A 23,729-nucleotide genomic window follows, 5' to 3' on the forward strand; every position below is an offset into this window, starting at 1 on the left:
CGCGCGTGGTTTCGGAGCCTCCGGATGCAGGCACATAATTTCTGCTGGCTTGCGGCATAGCCTCTGGCAACCCCCACCTGGGAAACACGACTGTGTTCAGCACATCCGCAAACCTCAAGAGCCGAAACACGACCGGGCGAGTCGATTGTATTACAGCTGAGATTCTTAAATAAACAGCACTTGATGAGTGTAGCGAGGTGTTTAATAAGAGCCTCCTCAGCTCCCACCCATGCCCCCCGCCTCCTGCAATCACTTGTGGAGGCAGCCCTACGATGGAGAGAGCTAGCGAGGGGAGAGGCAGAGAGGCAGCGTAATTTGTATTCCAGCTCCGCTGCTGCTCCTAGTGCTTCCAAGAAGCAAGTAAAAATAGCACTCTGTCATTTTGTAAATAATAGCTATCTCCCCACAGGCCCAGGGAGTCACGAGCGCTTAAAAGGGAGATTGTGGGAAGGAGGGGATGTCTGCCTGGAGCCAGGGCTGGGAAGATGGGACACAGGGACTAGGAGAGGGGGCAGGAAGGTGGGTGAAATAGAAATCCTGAAGCGTCTCAGCAGCAGCCACTGCTGCTTCCCACCTTTTACGTGTACAAGGGAAGTGACCCACCCTGTTGGCATGGGGCTGGGGGTGCAGGATCCATCCCTCCGCACAGAGCTAATGGGGATGTTTTATCACCTGCACGAACAGCCAGATCTGGTGTAGCAAGTTCTTGGAGAAGGAGCAGGCAGGTGTAGGGAGTGCCATGGTAACACTGTGGGAAGGGATGTTAGAGCTTTTGTTTTACATTTGCATTGCAGATCTGCCCAGCTGTGGGGGATTTGTGCAGACAGGAGCAAGGCAGCATTGCCTGGCAGGCAGGGATGGGGCTTTGGGCAGTCTGGGAGAAGGGACAGCTCTGATGGACCTGCAGCACCTTGTTCCTGCTCACACGCTTTCTCCAGATGTCCTTAGAAATTGTGCTAAAGCTTGGGAATAAGCTCTTTCTCCACTCTGGCTTCCTACCTGAACCAGGTCTCTCCTTTTTTATTTCTTCAACTCTAAAACAGGACTGGCAGCATCCACCTGCCACCCCAGCAGGCTTGGAGGCTCAGCTCATTTGTGCATGTGAAAAACCTTTGAGTCACAGGAAAAGATGATGCTCAGAAAGGAAAAATGCCATTTTGCATTCTGCAACAGGTCTGGGGAAAGTGCTTAACCCTCTACAGTACAGTCCTTAATTATTAAACCTTTGGTGAGACTGGGCAAGACAGCCAAGCTGCAGTGTGAGCGTGTCTGTGAATTGAGGAGATAAGGTTTTTCCTGCCATGTCTCTGAGCAGAGGCAGGAGATGCTCCTTTCTGAGGTTTCTCTTGCTGCGAAAGTAGATGCAGTTTTTTCTCGTTCAGGCTCAGGGTGGGCAGGTGTGAGGGTGAGGAGGGGGGAGGCAGAGTGGCTCCTGATTTCTCTGGAGAAGGAGGTCTCACCGTCATGGAGCCAAAGGGCTCAGGCAGGGCTGCAAGCAGTGCTGGTGTTTTTGGGCTGTAGGATCATGAAGGAAGCGAATCTCTGAGGCTGGAGCTGGCTCTGTTCTGCTGGTATTTTACTTATCTCTGGATTTCCCTGCTCTGCTGAAATCCCTGCCTGCGTAGCAATGATTTAATTTCAGAAATCCTTTCGGATCCCAGCCAAATCCTGCCCTTAGGAGCACATATTAACAGGGAAAGTTCAGACTGGCTTTTGCCTTGGAAGGTGCAGGGAGCCCATTTTTCCAAGTACTGGGGGTATCAATAAGCCAGCAACTGAACCAGCCCCCCCAGCTCGTTCCTGCACCGGGCACTGCCTTGCAGGCACAGAGAGGTCCCACTGAGCTCCCCAAGTTTGGATGGTAAGTCTGCAGTCTGGAAATGGGAGTTCCTCTTCAGACTTGGGCTGTAATTAATTATTGATATTAATTATTAATATTGATGGATTGGATTTGCCAGTAGATTGAAGGGATCGGAAGGGGTCTCTGGAGCTCTGCCACAGCCAGGTTACAGCATGATAGGGACATAAATATAGCAGGTTTGTATCAAAAGGTGTCCAAAACTAGTTCTCCCTTTTTACCTCATCACTTCCTGAATCCCTTTCCTCAGGCTTGGCCCCTGAGGATCACATTGTAAAGCATGGGTCCTTTCATGGACCCCTGTCCCTCTGCCCCATGGGGTTCAGGGGACAATTCCTTCTGCGCCTCACAAGGACTGGCTTCACTGGCCATGGGTGGCCACAGATCTTGATCTGATAACCACGGCTTTAAATTAATTATCTTGGGCAAACTGAATGCCAAGAAGGGAGGAGGGGAGGGGAGAGAGAATTTGTGTTTTCTCTAAAACATGGTTAGCTTTCTCTCGCTGCATGTGTTAGCAGAAAAAGCCTCGCTTGACTAAATGTTCTTCTCTGCTGTGTATCTCATTTGGGGACTTGTTTGGAGGGAGACAAAGAGAATATCCCAAGTGTTTACATCTTACAGAAGTAACTAATTTTGTTCAGGATGCTGTCTTGTTGACTTCTGAGTGTTTCGGAAAGAGTAACGCATACATATTTCTCTTTAACCTTTTTTTTATCACATCAAGACTAGATCAAGGGTTACTTATATAGCACAGTAATATCAGCCACAGGCTGCGTCAGAAGCTTTCCAGCCATAATAACTAAAGACATGTATACGTATATTTTAGCCATTAAGGAGAAAACCCTGCCAGAATGCATTATCTTATTTTTGGATATGAAACTTTGAAGCACAAAACTAAGCTTCATAGTACTGCAAAATAACTGTCAGGGGACAGAAGTATTTCCATAACTGAATTGAGCAATGGGCCATCCAGGGTAATTGCAAAGCTGCTGCGGTGGCCAAAATGGGGTACTACGCATAAAACATGACTCTTTGGGGCTCTAAATTGGTTCTTTCCTTGGGAAAGCAGCTCTGAGCCAGCTAATGCCATGTGAAAGGAGCACGATGGCATGATCTATCCCTAAAGCAGTGAGGATTTATGGTAACATAGTGCTAAACTCAGGGCACCTCATCCATCATTTTTTCAGCACAACCCAGTGGGCAGAGCGTAGGACTATGAATGTGGCAAATCACTGTGCCTTGATTTCCCTGCGAAATGGGACAGCAGCAGAGATTTAAATTAGGAAACATGCTGAAATTGTAATGAAGTCAAGAATGAGAGCTGCATGTGCTGTTCGGCATGAATAATAGCTACTTGTGGCTGTGTTCTGCAAAGCACTTCAGTTCGTCTTTATCTGAAGGCATGTGATGAGGATTGCCCCTGGGTTTTAGCGCTGGGGGCAGGAACTGGGGCTGTGTGGTTTTGCTGGGGCAGTGATGCTGCCATTCAGCATCCCTGAGGGGGACGCAGCCTGGGATGCGGGGAGCGTTTGTGTGGTGCAGGTGAGCAACAGCTTTGCAAGAGCAGCCGCTCACCAGGAGCGAGGCACTTAGGAGAACAGCAAACACGACAGCAGTAAAAGGCAATCAGAATATTGATTCTTTTTACATACAGATAAGCCCAGAGCTGTAAGAAACCTAGGGTTTCCTAAAACTGGTGGAACATTGCTAGGCTGTTTATCAGGCTGGGAGACACAAAGGGATTTCAGACTAAAAGGAGTTTCAAAGCATCAGGGCTTACCTCTGTATTGAAAACATGTGGATCTGCACCACGTTACGTATCACGTAGCTGCATACATTTTTAAAATACACATTGTCTGGCTGTGCAGGACATATCCATCCTCGGTGTAAGTGTGGAAAGCAGCAGAGCTGCACCAGAGATGAATTTGCCCAATTATGAGTCGGCCACAGCACAGAGCACAATGCCAGCTTGCTGAGGGCTCACCAGGGAGGTGCATGGCAGGAAGATCCACCATGTAGCAAAACCCAAACCCTTCCCTATACAAACAAATTCAGTTCTCTAATTGCTTTTTTTCTTTTTTCTTTTTTCTTTTTTTTTTTGTTCCAGACAGTGTAACTGAAGTCAAGACAGACATTTATGTGACGAGTTTTGGCCCTGTCTCAGACACGGATATGGTAGGTGCCACTGGCCGGTCACCTCATGGGGAGGAATGGCTTCTCCTACAACGGCAGCAGACGTGTCCCACCCTCACCCCTGGGCAATCTGGGCAAAAGCATTTTCCCAAATGACAAGAACACAAGGAAGCATCCCAGCTGCCTGCCCATGCATGAGCATGCCCCATCATCTTCTCACGGGCCAGGGGTTGGTCAATGTGGGTGCAGATGGGGATTGTTTCTCAGAAGTCAATTGCTAATGACAAATGCTTGGAGGATCGATGCCTTTGCACCGCTCAAGCACACCACAGGACTTAAGGTCATTTTCCTTCCTGCAAGTACAACCTAATGAGACGTCTGCTCGCAGGACCAAGACTTGTGCGTAGCATTGCACACCCATTACATGCCTTGACAAACACTTTCACTGCAATCAGCTTTCCTTAACCTGAGTCTGCATGGAGGAGGCATGGTGCTCCCTGGAAAGAGAGGAGGATGCCAGTATCTGGCCTGTTTAGGTGGCAGTGACAGAAGAGAATGATTCACCATCAAACTGTCCTTAGTGCTTGAACCAGAAAGGAGGAAAAAGAGAAAAAAGAAAAAAAGAGTGAACTGATTGCAGTATTTTGACATGTTCAGGGGAAATTATTGATGAAAAGGCCTGAGGTCTGAATTTAGGCTTGTATTCCCACAACAGTTTGTCTTCTAATTAAAAGAGGACCGTGGAGCATAATTAATAGTGAGCTTTCTCAACAGCATTTCTTGCAGCTCATATCCCACACGCGCCCAAGCACACAGAGGAGAGTTGGCTCTTGATGACTGCTCATTGTTTCAAGGGTGCCACATGAGGACAGGCACACATTCAGAACTGAGACCCTCCTGCGCATCCAGTCCCAGAGGTGACCTGGTGCTGGCATAGCCCAGGGCAGGGGTGGGCAGTCCTGTCCTTGAAAGGAGCCCAATTTTGGAGAAGGAGCAGGCATTGCCCTCCCCAGCTAGGTCAGGCTGGAGCAATGTCCTGCGGTTCCATTGGCCCCTCTGGAGCTGGGAGAGTTTCATTTTCTGTGCTCACATGGCCATGAACATCTCTTCTGCCTCCCTGAAAAAGGGTCTGTGCTACAAGCAGAGGAGTTGGGGGTGAATAAAATCTCTGCATTTCACTGAGGTTCTAGCCTCATCATGCAACCCCACGTTGCTTTGGGAAGATGACTTCTTCCCAGGTTGGAAGTTAACTTGATGTCAGTGTAGCCAGGAGTATTAATCTCATCTGAGTTCTCTCTCTATCTCGCTTTCCTACTGCAGTGAAGACCCATTATATATTCAGAAATCTTAGCCCTTGGGGAGTGTCTGATAATTACTTCCAAGGTGGAGCATATTTGATTAAGGGAGCATGTATAATGAACTGTGAAGAAGAAATATGAGGTATTGAAAAGCGGAAGGTATTCTCTGCAATGTGATTTGACAAAATGAATTTAAAATTAGGAAGACAGTTAAGGAATAATAAATTATTTCCCCTTTGCGTGCTTTAGTTCCATGTATTTTACAAATGCATAGCGAATGTGTTTTAGCATGCCGTTCTGGCGCTAATGCACTCAGGAACACAAGAGAGAGAGAGAAACCCCATCTCCTCAGGAGGTGTGGGGAGAGCCCACTCTTCTGTGGTGGCTTCTTTCATCTCAGGAGCGGGGAAGTCCTTCCTTCCCCCCTCGCATCCACCTGGTGATCACGCTCCCATCCCTCCCACAGCCATTACTCATTGCGATGGAAAGCCACTCCTGTGTGTCTTGATGCAGACAGAGACTGTAATTATGATGATGGAGGAGAGGCAGGTAAAGCTGATGTGGAGAGTGGAGGAAAGCAGCTGGATGCAAACTGTGGAGGAGGACGTGGAGACCTTTTTTGCTGAGGTGCTCCAAGAGACTTCTCTCTTTCAGTTTGTCTTGGAAAGTAGAGCCTGATAGGACCTGACATGCGCCTGAATCTTCGGTACTGAGCTCTTGCAGCTTTGCCTTAGTCCCCAGGAAAAAAAAAAACCCACAGCAACTTTAAGGGAGTTTTATGCTTTGGTGGGTGGACTCTGGAGACAGACGCGGTCTTGATGTTTTTGATTGCTTCTATAAGGCAGAGAAGAGCGTAACATAGAACTAAGTGTGCTCCTTGGAAGGAGTGAGTAGTAACGCTCTCATGGAAAGAAGTCCAAAAAAGAGGGGAAGAATCTGAATAGGATTTCTCTTTTCTTTGGGAATTTTTGCTGCTGCTTTTTTTATATTTTTATTTTAATATATGGGAACAGGGAGTTCTGAATAAGATAGCTCTTCCCCTAATAAGGACTTTTCCCAAACTTACCTTCTGGGACTGCACACAAGCACAGTTCTTTGTTTTTATCCCTTTGCTGAGCTTCAAACCACAAAGTGCAGATCACGTCCATAAAGAGGCAGAATATTTTGTATAGGGCAGAGCCTGTGGGAACGTAGAATCTTCTCTTTCCTTCCGCCAGCCGGGCTCCAGAAACTTCCCATCTGAGCAGGAGTGGCTCTGTGGCCAGGGAGCTGGGATGAATTTTTTTACCGAGATGCTTTCATTCAGCTGCCATCTGCTGCAAAACCTCTAGGAATTTCTATGACCTATAGGAAAACTGATGCACAGCAGCTTTTAAATGCTGCTGAGAGCTGCAGGAAAGAAATCACTCACAACGATAAGTTTAGTTGGTCCTGCAGCCTCCAGGAGTCCGTAAATAAAGACTATGAATCTGCAACGGCAGGGGAACAGCTGGGACAGACAGATTTTTTTCAGAAGTCCCCATCTCTCTCTGAATGCCTCATGAGCTAATGAGATCCTTCATTAGCAAGAGGATGTGTGTGTTTTAGAGGTGACATGGACCGTCAGAGGACATGGGGTGGCTCAGGTCACAGCAGTCCCTTACACCAGGCACCAGGAAAATTGATTTAATTTTGCCTTGGGGTGGCTGTGGGGCCGTAGTGCCTTTGCTGCTTGGTAAAGTGAGGCTGCACGCACTGAGTGAGGAGCTGATCCTGGCTGCAGGGTTGCAAAGAGATGACTTCTAGTTGTCCCAACTGGAATTTGGCCTAGGAAATGGGTTTATAACTGAAAGAAGGAAAAAAGAAAAAAAAAAGGGGGGGTGGGGATAGGAAAAAGTAAAAAAAAAAGAAGAAAAATAAATGAAAGTCAAGGGATCTTGTAGAACAAGTTTGTGAGGTCCTTGATTCAGTGCTTTTCTAGAGGTGGCCTGGGGAACGAAAAAAGCATTAAGACAATGTCATGAAACTTTTATTTCCTTTATTATTTTATGAGCAGGGGTATAATTACTAGTATCCTGGCCAAATTGCATCTCCAGGAACTTTAGTTTTGCCTGTTAAAATTCCTGTGTAGCTGCATGCAGTGGTTCCCTCCCCTGCAACATCCGGACAGAGGTGGTGGTGCAGCAGGGCTGTCCCAGGACTGGCCACTGTAGGGTCTATTGTGGCTTCCATGCAGTGACCAGTAGCACTGAAACACACATTTTGGTGTCATAGGTAAGTCATCAAACAAAATGTGGTACATGTCCTCTATCCTCCACTGCCATTAATCCCTGCTTCTTGTTGCATCACTCTTCATGTCAGCCAAGGTATGCCAAAATGCAAAAATTCACTCAATGACCGAAGATATTTACCATTTCTTGAAGTTTGCCACGGAGAGCTGAGTAAAACAAGACTTATTTTTCTCTCCTTTCTCCACAAAGGAATACACTATCGATGTCTTTTTCCGGCAATCCTGGAGAGATGAAAGGCTGAAGTTTGACGGTCCCATGAAAATACTTCCCCTGAACAACCTGCTGGCCAGTAAGATCTGGACTCCTGATACCTTCTTCCACAACGGGAAGAAATCTGTTGCCCATAACATGACAACACCCAACAAGCTGCTGCGCCTGGTGGACAATGGCACCCTCCTGTACACCATGAGGTACGTTTGTGGACCTGGGTCTTCCTGGTCCCTGTACACTGGCAGGCACGGATGGGACCTCAGTGTACCTCACAGCAGGGTTTGTGCAGACTTCTACTGACTCTGTTAGCATGCTTGAGTCCTACCCTGCTGCTTACCCTCCCATCCCTGTTTCCTACCTATGCAGCATCACTGATCCTCAACTTAAGCACATTTCTACAGGTAACTTTTTCTCATTGTTCATGTTGTTTTGGGTTTTTTTTTACATGATGAGGTGGAATTGTTAGGATCTATATTTTGTGGAGCTGGTGCACCACCCAACTTATTTTTGTTCCTGACCTCTGATGGGGTCTGAAGTCAGGTTTCCAGTGTGGGCAGGGGAACATTAGGATGGGAGAATTTGTTGCTCTCCAGCAGCTTGAGAACAGATCTAAATTTGTTCAACATATCACACTGGAGCCATTCGAAACATCTGATGAGTCCAAGCTTCCTTGTGAGAACAACAGGGGTTCTTTTCCCCTAGTTCGTGGAATAAAAAAATCCAACTCTTTGTAATCAATACATATCATTAGGAAAAAAAACCACCAGCTTGTTAGAAACTGTGCTTTGGAGGTGCCAGGTTTGGAGAAGCCATTGGAAGTTCTCAGTTTAACCCAGCCCTTGTTGTCGCCAGCTGAGCTGTCAATGGGAGCCCCAGATGTGAGGCAGCCCTGCAGTATGAGACCCCAGGCAGTGATACAGCCTGTGCAACCCTGCTGTGAGCTCCAGCAACTGGGGCCTTCCTCCTAAAACACGAGTTGCTGTTGGGGTACCATGCTTGGGCAGTCATCTTCTCTGGCTTTCTCAATAACAGCCCTGATACATGCTTTATCATTAAGCTGCAATGAATGGAGAGCATGAAGAAAAACACCTTTGGGTTAGTTGTACATTCATTCCAGAAGTATTCAGGCATTCCTAAACTCTTCACCCAAGTAAATAATGTTTGCCACCTGGGCTTGGTGTACTAAGTTGCCTTTTGAGGTAAATGCATTTATAAATTAAACAACAAGCTACTTATAGATGCATAAGAAAGGTACTGAGTTGGTTTTGGCAAGGTGTAAATCTTTGTTTTCAAAAACTATTTTCTCTGCCTCCATCTTCAAGCCAGTCCTAACTAATAACAGGCTTCATTGTGGATTCTGTGTGCCAAGATGCTGCACTTTCACCTCTGTTTTTTGAGGTCCAGACAGAATTTCATCTCTTCATAGTTAAGCTGACTGTGAATCTACATAGTGTCAGCAAGTTTTACAGCCTACGTTGATAAACAATGCTCCACTTTTGTGCAGTGGTTCTCAAATACGAGCTAATTCTGCCAGTGCCCTGGGGGTTTAGGTCTCCACACATCAGTGATCTCATGTTACTGAGGCAGATGGGGTAAATTAAAGGAGAAGCCCAACTTGACTTCAGGGCTCAGTTCTGCTCCCGGCTCTCTGACCTGCATGTGGATGACTAACACTCCCCCCATTTGTATCATTGTCTAGCTGTAAAGTATTATAGGAGCTACTGGCATAAGAGAGCAAAAAAAAATGAAAAAGGACTTAATTTCAGGGCTTTTATGTCGTTTCACTTCTTCTTTATTCAGCAAACAGCCATTAGCTTCCGTAAGTTTTGTGTGACTGAGAAAATATTGGATTTACTTTTCCGTTTGGGGCTGGGCAGGTGCCAGGACGGCAGCATCACGAGGCTCTTGGGAATGAGCTTCTTGAAGAAAACAGAGTCGTGGGATATTTTTAAAAGTCCAACACATCCTTCAGTTTAACTGACTCCCAAAGAAAGGGAGGATGAAGAAGAGGCTGGACCTCCCCTTGTGTCTACTCCTGCCCCTCTTAAGTAAGTGTACCTCTAAGGCTCTGTAAGAGCTGAAGAGCCTACTCAGAGATATCCAAAGACTGAAGGCTGGATATGAGGCCTTTTGTCACCTTTTATATTGCACAGCACCAAGAGCTGTAGTACATGGAGATATTTTCCTTCCCCAGCACAGATTGCTGCTGTGCAGATGTGTGTGAAGCTGTCCTGGTGGGGCTCTGGGCAGTATTGGACCAGCCTGGTGCTGGAGATGTGGTTAAAGCAGGCCAGATGGCCATCTGGAAAGCCTTGCCCACTGCACAGGGCAGGGTGCTGGGGCAAAGCAGGGCTCCTCCGGTTTTGCAGATCAACATATCCAGGATGGGATGCCTGTCCTGGTGCATCTGATGATTGCCCTTTTTCCTGCTGCTGAAGGAAATGCCTGCTCAGGGCCACGCAGGGTCTTTTGAGTGAGGGCTTAGAAAGGAAGATGCAAGGGCAGAGACTGCGTGGTTCAGGACTATGCATTGGGCTGAGGCTCAGGGACCAAGTCCTGCCTGGCTCTGCCACTCATAGGCATTCACACTTCAATTCTCTTGTAAAATGATGATGATGGTATCACCCTTCCTTTTTAAGTGCTTTGAAACCTCCTCCCAGGACAGGGCTGGAAGGAGACTCACATTTAATGTTCAAGTTACACATTTGCTGTTCTTCTCCATGCCCAGAGGCATGCACACATGTACTACCCAAAGGACAGAGCAGGACCATGAAACCAATCTCAGCCCCACAGTGCTGACATCCAGCAGAGTACAAATCCCAAAGAGGCCCGCTCTGTCTAGGGAGCACATTTGGACTGCCCAGGTGATCCCTTGCAGGCTCAGTCTGGACTGGTACATTGCCATGCAGTGTGACTCCTCAGACACATCCTCCTCCTTCTCCTTGTACCAGCCAATGTCCTGAGACATCAGTTCTGCTGATGTGCAATTAGAGGCACGTCTCTCGCTATTTATCCTGCTGTGAAAGCCAACTTCTCTTAGTCAAGGCGTACATTTATAGATGAAGTTGCTCTGGTGGAACAGCAACTTTGACACATGCATCCAGCAAAATTACACCTGTGTGACAATATTTATAGCTCCTGGAGAGAGCCTCTTTATCACTGACCTGAGCTTCAAGGAGTCGCACACCAGCTGTAGCCGAGCGTCCAGAGATTTCCTTTAGTCACAGCATAGCCTCCTCGTGGATCGGTGCAATGTCACGGTGCAAATGTCTCATCAGGCTTTGGCACCCAGGTGACAAAATGGCCTTTGCAACCACAGCGCAAAATTGCGTTTTTCTATTCTCTGCCTTCTGGCTGCTGAGGAAGGGACAGGATCGCTGCTCCCTCTCCCTCTTCCCTGCTACTCTGGCTGCCTTAGAGGGCACAGGGAACACAGTTTTATTATGTAGCCCTGCCTCTGCGGTCTGGTTTGTGGAGCTCCTACAAGGTCCAAGTAGTTCACAAAAGCCAAGCACGGGTCTCAAAGCTCTGGTGTCAGACCTGAGTATAGCAAACTGGGAATTATGCATGGATTTACATAAGGTACAGGCAAAAACTCGGCTGCTGCAGCAATCTCTGGATGTACTCTCTGGCTTGACTTGTGAGGGGCACATAGATAACGTTCTGGTTCTTCCTGGCCTTGAAGCATATGAAAATAGTGACAGCTTAATGCTGTGCCGATGGGATTCAGCTTTGTGAATCCAGGCTTTAAAGAGCTCTCCTGCTTTTCACAGGAACTGTTGGAGTGGCATGTTGAGGCTTTGTAGTTATTGTCAGCGGTGGTTCCCAGACAATATGTGCTTAAGTCATGCACTTAAAGGATGTTTCCTTTAAATGCCAGGCTGCTTTCAGCTGCATGCCCAAAGACCACAACAAACTGTATTGCTAAAGATGTGAAGTCCATCCCTGATTGGGAAGGAGGATTGGTGAGCCCCTGGGTGAGGCAGAACAGGAGGGAAAGCTGAGTGCAGATGCACCCAGGACATGTGCACTCCTACCTGGGCTGTTGAACCCCAGATAACAAGTCCTGTACCTGCTGTGGCACACTTAGGAGTTTGAGTTTCCTTGGCTGCTTTTTGAAGTCACAGAGCTTTGCAGTGTCTCTCCCCACAAAGGCTTCGGGTTGTCTTTACTGCCTGTTTTTTTTCTTTAACCCTCAGGCAACTTGCAAAAGCTGTAGGCTGGAGCTTGCAGAACGCTTCCACATGATGGAGGTACAACCATCATTATTCTTTCTGCAAGAGCAGCAGCTGGGACATCCCAGCACCAGCTCCTCTGGGTGGTACAAACTGGCAGCTATTTGGCTGCGTCCCACATCACGGCTGATCCTAGACAACAGCGTAAATGGACCTGAGCAGACCAAAGGTAGACTGCTAAGCACACAAGTGGACAAATAGACAAGATGAGATCTGCACAGCCTGCTTTTCCCTGCCTTACGGATCCCAGAGTGGATCCAAAGGCAGAAATGAATTATTTTTTCCAGGCTTGGTTTTGTGTATGAAGGCTTTTGTAAGAAAGCTGTCCCAGGAGGGAGAAATCTTCAGAGATCACCTTATCTCACTGCATTTCTGCCATCATGGGCTGGAATCTCCAGGGGCTGGGGGAGGATGCAAAGTGAATTCAGTGCTTGCAGATCCAGCACAAGCATCCTAGAAACAATTTGGCTTTCAAGCTCAAACCCCAGCAATTAAACCTAACCTAGATTCTCACACAGCCTAAACTGTAAACACTATTTGGCCTGACTGTTGTTATTAATGAATCTCCTAGAGGAGAAATCAGGACAAAATTCAAGCAATATCCCTGGCATAAACAAAGTCAGTTCTGCCGTGCAGGGTGCTGTCATGTTTTTGTACCATACATACACCAAGGGATTATTACATTTGCGTCCCAGAAATTGGACTGAGACTCTCGCTCATCCTGCAGCACGATGCAGGTAACGACAGGAGCTCTAATGACACATCAAAGGCTTTGCTAAGCTCCTGGTAACCATGAGAACGAAGCTGAAGTGGTTTGTTGTACCGTCAGCCCTAGGAGAGGTATGTTTAGCCTGATTCACGCTTCTTGCCATTGTGTTGAGCAGTTCAAAGGACTTCCCATGACTTTAAAGAGAAAAATATGGTTTCTCTCCTGGATGTTCCACTTCTGGTGCCATTGTGCCGGCAAAGTGAAAACACGAGGAGTTTGGGGCTTGATTTTCAGACAGTTCTGCAGAAGTTGTTGCTGGCGCCTTGGACAGATGAGCCAAAGGATACAGCAGCTGGATGATGCGATTGCTGTCAGCTTGGCTATTTTTCACATGCTGTTTGGGCTTTATAATGACATTTCAGAGCTCAGATGTCTGGACCTGAACAGGGCATCTGAGCAATGAAGCTGCTCGCTGGCCATAAGCTCCCTTGTACAGGGTAAGGGGCAAAGATGAGGATTTCTGCAACAGGCTCCTTTGCCAGATGCTGCAGAGGCAGTGGTAATCAGCTGGCAAGCGAGATACATTCCTCTTAGTCTGACATTTAAACGTTTCATTAGGCAAAGCGTATGGTCCTGAGGAATCCTTCGCCAGGAACAGGAGATGGTGGGGAAGGTGAGCAGGCCAGGGAGCAGAAGGGCTTTCCTGAGCGGTGATTGATTCCACCTAAATACCTCGGCCGATTAACGCTCTGAAGGGTGAGCGTGTGCAGGAGAGGGGGCAAAAAACGGCTGAGGGATGTGAGAGGCAGAGGGGTGAGCAGGAGCAAGCAGCAGTGCATGCACTCTGGTCTTGGGGAGAGTATCTCAGGAAGCCAGCAAGCCCTGGCATGCGTGGGGGCAAAGCGAAGATGTTTCGGGCAAGGGAGGACACCTGGATGGGGAAGGCCTGTGTTGTGTCCCCTTTCGGCAGGGAAGGGGACTGACTTCCTTCATGTGTTATCTGTGAACGTGCTGGCTTCTGGCTGGCTGAAGTTGCTGAACCAGACTCCTCTCTCTGGAATGATACGGTATTTTCCTTTTTATTTCATTTCAGGAGATTTAAAAGCTCCTTCAGTTGTAGGTGGAGCAGTGACAGATTAGGTTGCTTTTTTCAGTGGATTGTTGATGGATTTATTGTGTTGCTGTTTACTGGCTCAGCTAATAAAACACGCTTTAGATTTAAAATGTGACTGCTGCATTCCCACACACATACAGAGACATCCAGCATCCTTATAAATTTGTCTCCTTTCCTTGGCAACACTTGCTCTTATTGGCCATGGTCTGGAGAGGGCAGAAGGGTATGGCCAAAGACAGCTTGTGCCCAGCTGGTGTCATCCTGGCCCTCTCTGAGGCTCTTTCTGGCTGCTCTAAATGGCATTCAACCACCAGACCCACAGTCTGTGGTCCTTTGAATCATTCAGCCTTATTCGTAGTGGCTATTAATCACAGCCAAGACTTGCAAACAGTACAGTGGATGAAAAAGGCCTTTCTGGGTTTTTTTTTGGAGAGTTAAGAAAGAAAACACTGATCAGAAGGGAGATCCTTTGGAAAAGCCAACTTTGGAAACACCTAGCTAAGAACCTTTTGAAATAATAAAGTAATTAGTGCAACCAAAAAAGGAATAGGAAGGTAAAAAGGAAAAGTCTTATGTGGCCTGCTGAGGGAGGCAGGGAAGTGCATCAACATTTCCTTTACACAAGTGACAGTGACAAATATTAGAAGCAAGAAGTCCATTGCAGTTGGAAAGGGTACAGAAAGAATTGAATGGTAAGATCCATGTGGACATGCTTGACAAGCTTGCCAACCATGAAGCTCCCCCAGTGAATTTCAAGCTGACAGAAGAAAGCATCACAAAAGAAACAGAGCACAAGGAGCAAGGCTGTCAAATCCACACCTTGCTGCCAGGTTTTCATACCTGCTTCTTGAAATCCTAATCTTCATCCAGATTATGAAAGAAAGACAGCAGAGCAAATGAGCAATTTGTTCATGGTGACCATCAAGTGTCCAGAAAAAAATCGTTCCAATGATGCACTTGTAGGCACACTGTCATTCTTTCCATTGACTTCAGTGAGTCTTGGTTGAAGTCCTAAAGATCATGTCTTCTTCCCTCTTGTGTAAAATAGGTACATTCAGTCCAGAGGTGAGGAAGAGATCAGCAAGTCAGAAAGACTGATTTGTTTCCAAGGAAGTTACATTGGCCACATAGTGACCAATTCTTGGATTGACTGAGGAAGCCAAGCCAGGGCCAGATATAATGCAAACAGGACAGTCATCATCACCTCTTTGTCAGTAGAATGACTGCTGCAGGACATAGCAGTCACTGTTCAGATACATGGATTCAGAAAGGATTGGCAGATGTGGAGTGGAAAAGGTCCCTGGTCTTAAGGACCAGCCTCTGAATCATGGAAGCCGTAAGTCACCTTATGGCTGCTGGGAAACGACAGCAAGGTGTGCTCTGCTGTGAATTCACACAGGTTTTGTACTTCTCTATAAGTATCACTGGCCTCCTCTGCCAGCAGTGGAGTCAGCCTGCATAGACCAAATAAACCCACTGTGGTTAACCTGGCTGAGCACTGCATCAGCCGCAGTTGGGCTGTGAGCCCTTGGGACCCAACAGTGAATGGTGGCTCAACAGCTAGCCCCTTGGGGCTTCAGTGCAAGTAGTCCCCATGCCAGTTCCCCTTTGCCAGCTCGTGCAAGAATAAGGCATAGACTTCCCTGAGGTGCAGTCTGCTCTGCAGCACTGTAACCCCAGTGACTGCTGCAAAGGGGTCATGTGCCTCCCCTCCCAGACATTCCCAAAGACTGGGTTTACTGGGATTTAAACCCTGCTGTGGGTGCTGCAGGGACTGCAGGACACATGGGAGAGTTGTGGCCGCCCAGCCTTGCCCCATCGAGGAGGCTCTGCTCCTCCACTTCTTGATTTCATACCTCTACCTGTCTCTGGTGGGGGTGCCAGCTTTCCTAGCTCTTCTAAAAGAAGCAGATGAGGCTGGACATGGATCTGAAATCACAAAGTTTATTTCTTCACCTGGCAGAGCAAAATTCTGAGCCAGCAGAGAGTTTCCAGCTCTCACAGCCGACACAGAGCAGCTGTGCAGGAATTTGCTGCTGCTCCATCCCTTGCCTGTGCCAGTGTCCGCCTGTCGCAGCCCCATCTGCTGCCTGCAGCCACCAGCACTTCAGCTGCATAGATCCCCTGTCACCTCCAAGCCACGGTGGTTCTGCTTTGTTTTGTCCCCAGGGGTTTTTAGAGCAACTTCTGGAGTGCTTGGTTTTGTCCACCAGATTTTTTTATGCCAAGTTTAAAAAAACCTGCTTTTTTTTTTTTTGGTGGAATCATTTAAAGTTTATCTTGGTGCAAGAGATAATCTTTATGTTTCTTTTCTTACCTTTCTCTTTTTTTCTTCTTTGCTTTTAGCAAACAAAATCTGAACCCTTTTTTTTCAAGGTTTGCTTTGCATTTGACTAAGCATCAGTATTTCCTATGTAATTTCTGAATGTTTAACCAGCTGAAAGAAAATATCTCAATAGAAGCTTTCCACTGTCCTTCTCAACCAGAGCTTTCCACAAGCCACCTTCAACCTTAGGTCTGTGCACTTGCCCTTTGCATCCACCTGTTGCTCCTGTCACAGTTTATTTGTTATTTTGCTGAGCCATCAGAAGTGGGTCCTTTTTTTCTACAAGTGGTTCCTCCAGAGAAGATTGTATTAGACATCTTCTGGGAAGCTGTCTGTCCTGGCTCCCCCCGGTTCTACTTCAGGAAGGAACACAAGCTTACAGCTACCTTTTTTAAGAGCCTTTTATAAGGGATCCTTTTATGCCTGGCCTCATCTTCTGCAGCACACTGCTTTTATGATATGGTAGTTTTTTATGCTCTGTTGTATCCTTGTGCAACACCTGCAGCTTCATGGCTCTGACAGGCTTTGTCCAGCAAGCCCAGTAGCACTGTGGCTTTCTGACTGGACAAACTGCCAGCCCTCGGCTCTTTCTAGTCCACCAGGAATATCAGACTGTGTTCCCTGGAAGCCCTTTCCCTCTACTTTCCAGTAGGACCCACGAGATGTCCACTGTCCCCTGGCATTAATGAGCTCTTTTTGCACAGTGCATAAGCAAACAGAAGTCCTGGGCTTTGACAGATTTCCTGATTGCACTGAGTGGATAAAGATGAACTCGGTCGATTGGGTTGGGTTTATACAATGGGAAAAAAGGTGGCCAGGGCTGTGTGCCTGCTGTTCTCTCCACAGCTGATGGCCTTCTGCCCAGAGACCCAGAGGTTAGTGATGGCTTTGAGGCCTTTGTCACCTTTGATGGATGCAGAGCAAGGACATGGTGACAGAAGGGCCAGATGGGAGCCCCTGCAGCTGCGTGGTTCTGATCATGCCCTGTGTTTTCTCTTGTAGGCTAACGATTCATGCAGAGTGCCCCATGCACCTGGAGGACTTCCCAATGGATGTGCATGCTTGCCCGCTGAAATTTGGGAGCTGTAAGTACCCTGATCAGCCTCTGCCAAGAGGTGGGTACAGAGGTAAAGAGCAGTCCTTTGTGTGGCTACTGTTTTCCAGCATTTTAGTAACAGTGTTATTAATTTTTGCTAATGACAACGTGACCAAAAATTTGTTTCTGCAATTCCTACCATCGTCAGAAATGGGCAGCAAGCAAATCTGGGGTGAATTCAGGTTCACAGGATGGGTTAGACATCTGTGGTTTTGCCGTAAGTTTATTAGGGAAGTGGGAAGAACAGCTTCCCGTTGCCCTCCCTGCCTTCATCGGTCAGTCTTGCCCCTTCATTGCTGCCTCAGCAGGACCAGCATTGGTGGAAAACTCAGAGTTGCTGTTCCTTCATCAGAAGATGATCCTGTGGAGTCAGATTTTGGAAGATGGCAATGGTGTCTGCTTCTGTTTGCCCTGTCCAGCTTCCATACATCACTCCTGCCAATCTGGGGAGAGCCTGAAATCTTTGGTTGCCCTGGTGGCTCCATGCTCCAATGGAGCTTACAGACCCCTTGCTTCTCTTCAGTCTGTCAGCAGGCTGCTCTCAAGTAAATGGTTTGGAAGCTCTGGGGATTTCAGTCTCAACACCCAAGAGCCCTGGTTTAGGGGAGATTTGAGGCTGCTGGTGAGTTGAAAGCTGCTCCCAGCCTCCCAGGCTTGCAGCTGGTCATCATCCCATACCCTGCCTAGGACCAAGTTCCCTCTTCTCTCCTGTATGCACGTTAAATTTCTTTTGTTCCTAAAGCAAGTGGGAATCAAATTCCAAGCCACTGGTTCACCATCATGTGGAAATAAATTTCCTAGTCCTGCTTTGTCTAAAGTCTCCTCCAGGTCCAATGAACTAAGTACCACTCAGTCTATGGAAGAGTTACCCACCTCCAACTAAAGAATAAGGCCCCACCAGTAATCTCCCTTTGGGATTCAAAAGAAAACAGAGAAATCATCATATTTCTAAACTGATGCTTCCTTCCTGTAGCCATTTGGAAGTTAACTAAGGAGAAAGTTGAAAAAGTTTGATTGACACCAGACGAAATCATGTTTATCATGTGCATCTGCTCCTCTGCCTCATGACAAAATGCATCCATGAAAGTGGATTATTCAAAACTACTAAAATAAAGTTATTTCTTAGGCAGCACCTAATTAAATGTAGAGTTCATTGCCACAAGACATCACTAAGGCTAGTAAAATAGCAAGCCTTAGAGAAGGATGAATTATTAATGTTAATTGACCTTGTGAAGAGGGATATAAAACCTCATACCTCAGGCCTAAACTCTGGGATTATTACAAGACTTGCAGGAAGGCAGATTACTCCACATCTAATTGCTTATAATGTTTCTTGGTGAGGAAAGAGATTAATGTGCATATTTCTGCTGGAACACCCTTTGGGGTTCTGCGTGTTTTTACTTACTTGCCCTCTGAATGATGAGAGTTCTGACACGAGCAGCTCAGAGAGCTGCCCCTCATTAACATTAGTACAGCTCTTTCTAAAGCACCCATCCACATGGCATCTGAGCTCACCTTGCCTGTGTTGGGATTAAACTGGTGTTTGCACCCAAAAGCCATTGACAGCCAGAAGCTGCTCATTTGCAAGAAGCTTAGAGTGGGCCAGATTTGTAAGCTGAAGGACAATGCCAGGGCCAGACACATACTGTTCAAAGAATAGCCAAATTTGCCTCAATGACCACCTTCCAGTGATCCCCACAACATGAATGGCCTGTGCCACCATGGCAGCCACCCAAAGAGGGAAGGCAGACAGCTTGCAGGACAAGTAAGGGCATTTTAGACAGCTTCAGCTGCCCAGCTGCATCATTCCTTGGTCCAAGTGCAGTGAAGGGGATGGCTCTACCTATTACCGTGCTCCCTAGAAGATGGCTGTATGCAGCAGAGAACAACTGTTTCTAAGCCAGTCATAGGGCATTTGTACAGTAGCTGTCTGAGACCAGGCTAGCAGAAGATGTTGCTGAAGTTAGCAGCTCCACTAAATGTCAAGGAGCTGTCCTTGTTTGGACTGGACTCAACTGCATTGCAAGTGAGGCACCGAGCAGACTCAAAGCAACTTCATGGCATTAAATATGCTCCAAGCATCAATGCCATGCCTACGTGACACTAGATCCACTTCTGTCCCAGACAACAAACTGCGTTTTCAGGAATGATTGCAATGAAACTGTGGGCAAGTTTCCTATGTAGACTGAGAGTGCCAGTGGGTGAACCATGGCTGCTGGAGCAGAAGGTGCTGCCCATCAAGGCAGAAGAGCATTGGCAGAGCAGTAGAAAGCTAAGCCTGAAGGAGGATGGAGGTCTCCAGAAGCATGTTGAGAGCTGGAAGGAGGGGTTGGAAAAGCAGTGTTGTACATCAGATAAGATTTGCCAGCCTGCATCAAAAGTGCTTAGGCAGCATGCTGGCATGCTGAGAAACATTGGCTGATCATCAAAACCACTCCTCCCGCTTTGCACAGCACCTTCTTAGTATTTAACAGGTTTACCAAAACCTGCAGTGCAGGGATTACAGGGATTGGTTTTAAAAGATCGGAAATCTGGTTGTCTTACGACACAATTTTCCGCAAAGCAGGAGCTGAGACATTTCTGTCGCAGCCCTGACCCTTTGCTTGACCTGACCATGGCCAGAGAATTCCTTAAAGTCTTAATAGGAGAAGCTGGTGGTAAAAATTAATGAAAAACTTCATGTTTTAGTGAACTTCATTTTTGCCTAAAAAACGGGTGCAGAGTGTGTATGGACAGGAAGCTCGGGCATTGTGGGCAGAAGTAGCTCCTAGTAGAGTCTGGAGAGACTCCATTTCTGGATACCATAGGACTGGCAAAACCAAAAGCATGTGGGCACTGTTGGGAAAGGAAGTAGCTGTGAGGACAAGAGGGGTTTGGTCACAAGGGCTTGTGAAGATGATGGTGACTGTGTGTGTGTGTGTGTGTGTGTTAGAGAAAGGTGTTCTCATATGGGGAGTTGGGCAGTTGGGATAAAGAGGGAAACCTGCATCAGAAAAGGCATCTTGGTGGGAAGGCACACCACCTCCAGAGCTGAGAGGCTCGGAGAGGGTTTCTTCTGAGTGAGGCTAAGGATTTTTAATTTTTTCTCCTTAACCTAAAATTCAATCCCATTTGCATTTAGCCTTTCTCGACAGCTGCTGCCAGCACGACTCTCTCGGTCGCTGGCATAGCGGGGCTGTGGCCTGCTGCTCTGGACGCCTTCCTATCTTGCCTCTGCTTGGAGCCAGCTCTTGCAGCGTCAGCACGTCAAGGGGACAGCGTGCCCCTCAATGACAGTGCTCTGCCCCCTCCTCCAGCTCCCTTCTGTAAACCCCAGCTCCCTTTCGCTCATTTGATTTAACAGTTGCTGAACTGCCTTGGTCTCTGGCCATGCCTGGCTGTGCTCAGCCGTGTGGCTCTGAGGAATGCACAGCAGGGATTAATTTGGCTACAGGCTAATTTTGGTATATTTTAGGTCAGGCAGAAGCAAAAACCTCTTTCTTCTTTCTCCTCCGCAGATGCCTACACGAAGACAGAGGTGATCTACACCTGGACACTGGGGAAGGATAAGTCAGTGGAAGTAGCAAAGGGTGGATCTCGCCTGAACCAATACGACCTGCTGGGCCATGTTGTTGGGACAGAGATGGTTCGATCCAGCACAGGTACTTGTGGGACCACAATGCATGGGCTGAGCACGCTGTCAAATGAGATGGACCCATGGACTTCAAATGCTGTGATCTGGCATAATTGTAGAGGGCAGTATCTGTGGGCAGTGAGCACCACAATAATTCCCAAGCCACGTACTGTTGGAGAATATGGCTAGGGACATCTGGAGCAGTCACCAAAAGGCAGTAAAGGGCTTAGCTTTTAGTGGTTTTGACTGAAAGAGCCTTGTCACCCATACACTCTAGCAAACTGATTTCAAGCATCTAAAAATGAACATTGTGTGGAAAGTTTGCCCCACCTTGCCCAGCTGGTTCTCGGTACTGTGGGTTCATTTGTCTTGGATCCCTTTCCAGTCCCTCAGGAGAGCATTGCGGGCAGGGGAGGCGAATGCAACATAATGTTCGGTGTGATTTTCGCTGCATCTGCTTACACAAATATTATCATAGCTGATAAAATATTATCCCAAACAAATGTTTCCTCTGATTAATGACCAATATTAATCATCTTTTTCTCGCATCTGCTGCTCCTCCCTTCCCCTCTGAATCCGGGTACTGATAGCTTCTGTTATCTCATGTGTGTCTCTCATCTTTCTTCTTTTTCTTTTCTTTTCTTCTCTTCTCTTTTTTTTTTTCTTCTGTATGCACCAGTAGTTCTCTCATTTGAGGATATTTCCTCTCTGGTGCACTTGATTTTAATACTGTCTGTCTGTAACAACTCGTATCACCTCCCTTGGGGAAATGTGGGGAGTCCAGAGAACTAAATGTCATAATATCTGGCCCATCTCTGTACTTAAGTTGTAGCAAAATGTACAGATGAATAACCTGAAGTGGCAAGAAAGCCGCTAAAGGCTCCTGTGTGTAATGACTTAGCAGAGCCATGCTCACAACAAAAAGGCACAATAGTCCAAAAAAATATCCAGAGCTTTGAGTGGAGGAGTAGGGCATTGAAGGAAAATAGAGACAGCTGCTTCCTTGGTTTGCAGCCCAGACCTTTAAAGAAAGAACTTGCCCTGATTTTTTGAATGGTTACATTGAGGAAAGGTGGAATATCTTCAGGATTGTCAGAGAAAATAAAATCCTTTGTCCTGAAATTCTACTGAAGCACTGTTAGAGTCTCCCTAGGATTAAGGTACCTTACCCACCACATGACTCCTGAGGCTGGAGCAGAAAAGGGATGGGAGCTTGATCAGGAGAGACCCTTAGAGGCATCTTGTGCCCGGGGTGAAACAGGGAAAGCCCATTGCCCGGTTGCTTATTGGCATTGGTTAGGCTTTGTCCCATAGCTGTTTCGTAGTGAATTAAAGAAGTCTCCAGAGAAGTGTTTTGAAAGGACAAATGCTGCGTGGAAGTGACCCAGGCTACACTGGTGCATGCACCTGGCATGGCACAGCAGTTGTGTGTGTGTGTGTGTGTGTGTGTGCAAGACGTGCAAAGTTGGTGCCAACAGCGTGCATCCCTCCTTTGCACGGCCGTTGGGGTGGCCTGCAGCACTGTAAGACACCAGGGCATGCTAGCCAGTGACAATATGACACTCACACTGCAATTTCATCTAAGAACTTGAGAGTTTGTCCAGGACGAATCTTTAGTGCTTTAGAGATGGATTGGTGCTCAGCTTGCCCCATCGTGGAAAGCACCAGCGGCTCAGCATCTGTCACCGTTTGTCTCCACAGGGGAGTATGTCGTCATGACCACACACTTCCACCTCAAGAGGAAGATTGGGTACTTTGTGATCCAGACCTACCTGCCCTGCATTATGACGGTCATCCTGTCCCAGGTCTCCTTCTGGCTTAACAGGGAGTCCGTTCCTGCCCGAACAGTTTTTGGTGAGTCTGGGAGCATGGGGGCATCCTCTCATGTTGGGGGAGAAAGGCATCACAAGTGATGGAAAATAGACTGAGAATCAGAGCTGGTCTTCTCCAAGCCTTGACCGGCATCAGTGAAGCTGCTGGCCATTTCCCAGAATAGCTCTCAGTGCATTCCCAGTGCCCCTGCTTCCACTAAATCACTGCAAAAATACTCCTGTCCATGTTTCTGCTATAAGCCAAGCCATAAATATTAGCAGTAATCAAGATATTGATCTTCTAATTATATGAATTTGACTGTGTCTACTTATCTGTATTGGCTTTTGCGTTGAGGAGAGGATAGGTACATGGGGAAGCATTTAAAGCCCTGCCTTTGAAATTGCTAATGTGCCCCTGGTCAGAGCTCCACGTAACAAGTTCCTGGGCTGAGGCAGTATAACTGCATGGTAAATATATTGTTATTATTTTCTTCAGCTGGTTTCAGATCCTCTCTCCGAGGCAAGGTGTCAGGCCAGCATTGCACATATATTAATAGCTTTTGCAAACATTTAATAACAGAGTTGCTCTGTGGATTCCTGCCGAGACCTTTAGTTCAGGATGTACGCACGCACACTCAGGGACCAGGTGTGATGCTGCAGGATTGTATTTCCTGGAAATAACAGTGCCCAACAGCTACCGCTTAACACAGAGTATATTGGACAAAAGCCACCAAGCAGGGAGGGGATATATGGTACCACCTGCTCATGTTTTTGAGTAAGATAGGAAGTGGTGTGGTTTCAAAGATCATAAAGCATTTTCTCCATAGCAAGAGTCGTGGTAGAAATACTCCCCTAAACACAGCAAGGCTGATGTCGTCCTTTCTGGATCCTCTCCGCAGCCCTGGACCTTGTTCCTGTGCTGTTGACTGGAACAGGATGCAAGGAGGGTCACAGGTGGTTCTCCGCCCTCCTAAATGAACTAGAAGGGAGTCATTATAGGTTTTGTGTTCTCTGAGGCTTGTGAAAACATTTCACAGAATCACAGAATCACAG

General features: G+C 47.2%; 1 protein-coding gene across 1 annotated transcript in view; it reads left to right on the top strand.

The window, feature by feature from the left end:
- LOC104546308 (gamma-aminobutyric acid receptor subunit alpha-3-like) overlaps positions 1 to 22,719 on the top strand; it is a gene marked incomplete at its 3' end in the record, with an annotated part of 46,523 nt that extends 23,804 nt beyond the window's left edge. Inside the window, exons 3-7 of the mRNA XM_010191670.1 lie at positions 3,969 to 4,036; positions 7,752 to 7,972; positions 17,159 to 17,241; positions 20,750 to 20,893; positions 22,567 to 22,719. Coding sequence (XP_010189972.1) covers positions 3,969 to 4,036; positions 7,752 to 7,972; positions 17,159 to 17,241; positions 20,750 to 20,893; positions 22,567 to 22,719 — 669 coding nt within the window. The remainder of the gene's footprint in view (positions 1 to 3,968; positions 4,037 to 7,751; positions 7,973 to 17,158; positions 17,242 to 20,749; positions 20,894 to 22,566) is intronic.
- Positions 22,720 to 23,729: the final 1,010 nt, after the last annotated feature.

Source organism: Mesitornis unicolor, unplaced genomic scaffold (genome assembly GCF_000695765.1).
Source record: "Mesitornis unicolor isolate BGI_N332 unplaced genomic scaffold, ASM69576v1 scaffold49989, whole genome shotgun sequence".
Taxonomy (NCBI): Eukaryota; Metazoa; Chordata; class Aves; order Mesitornithiformes; family Mesitornithidae; genus Mesitornis; species Mesitornis unicolor.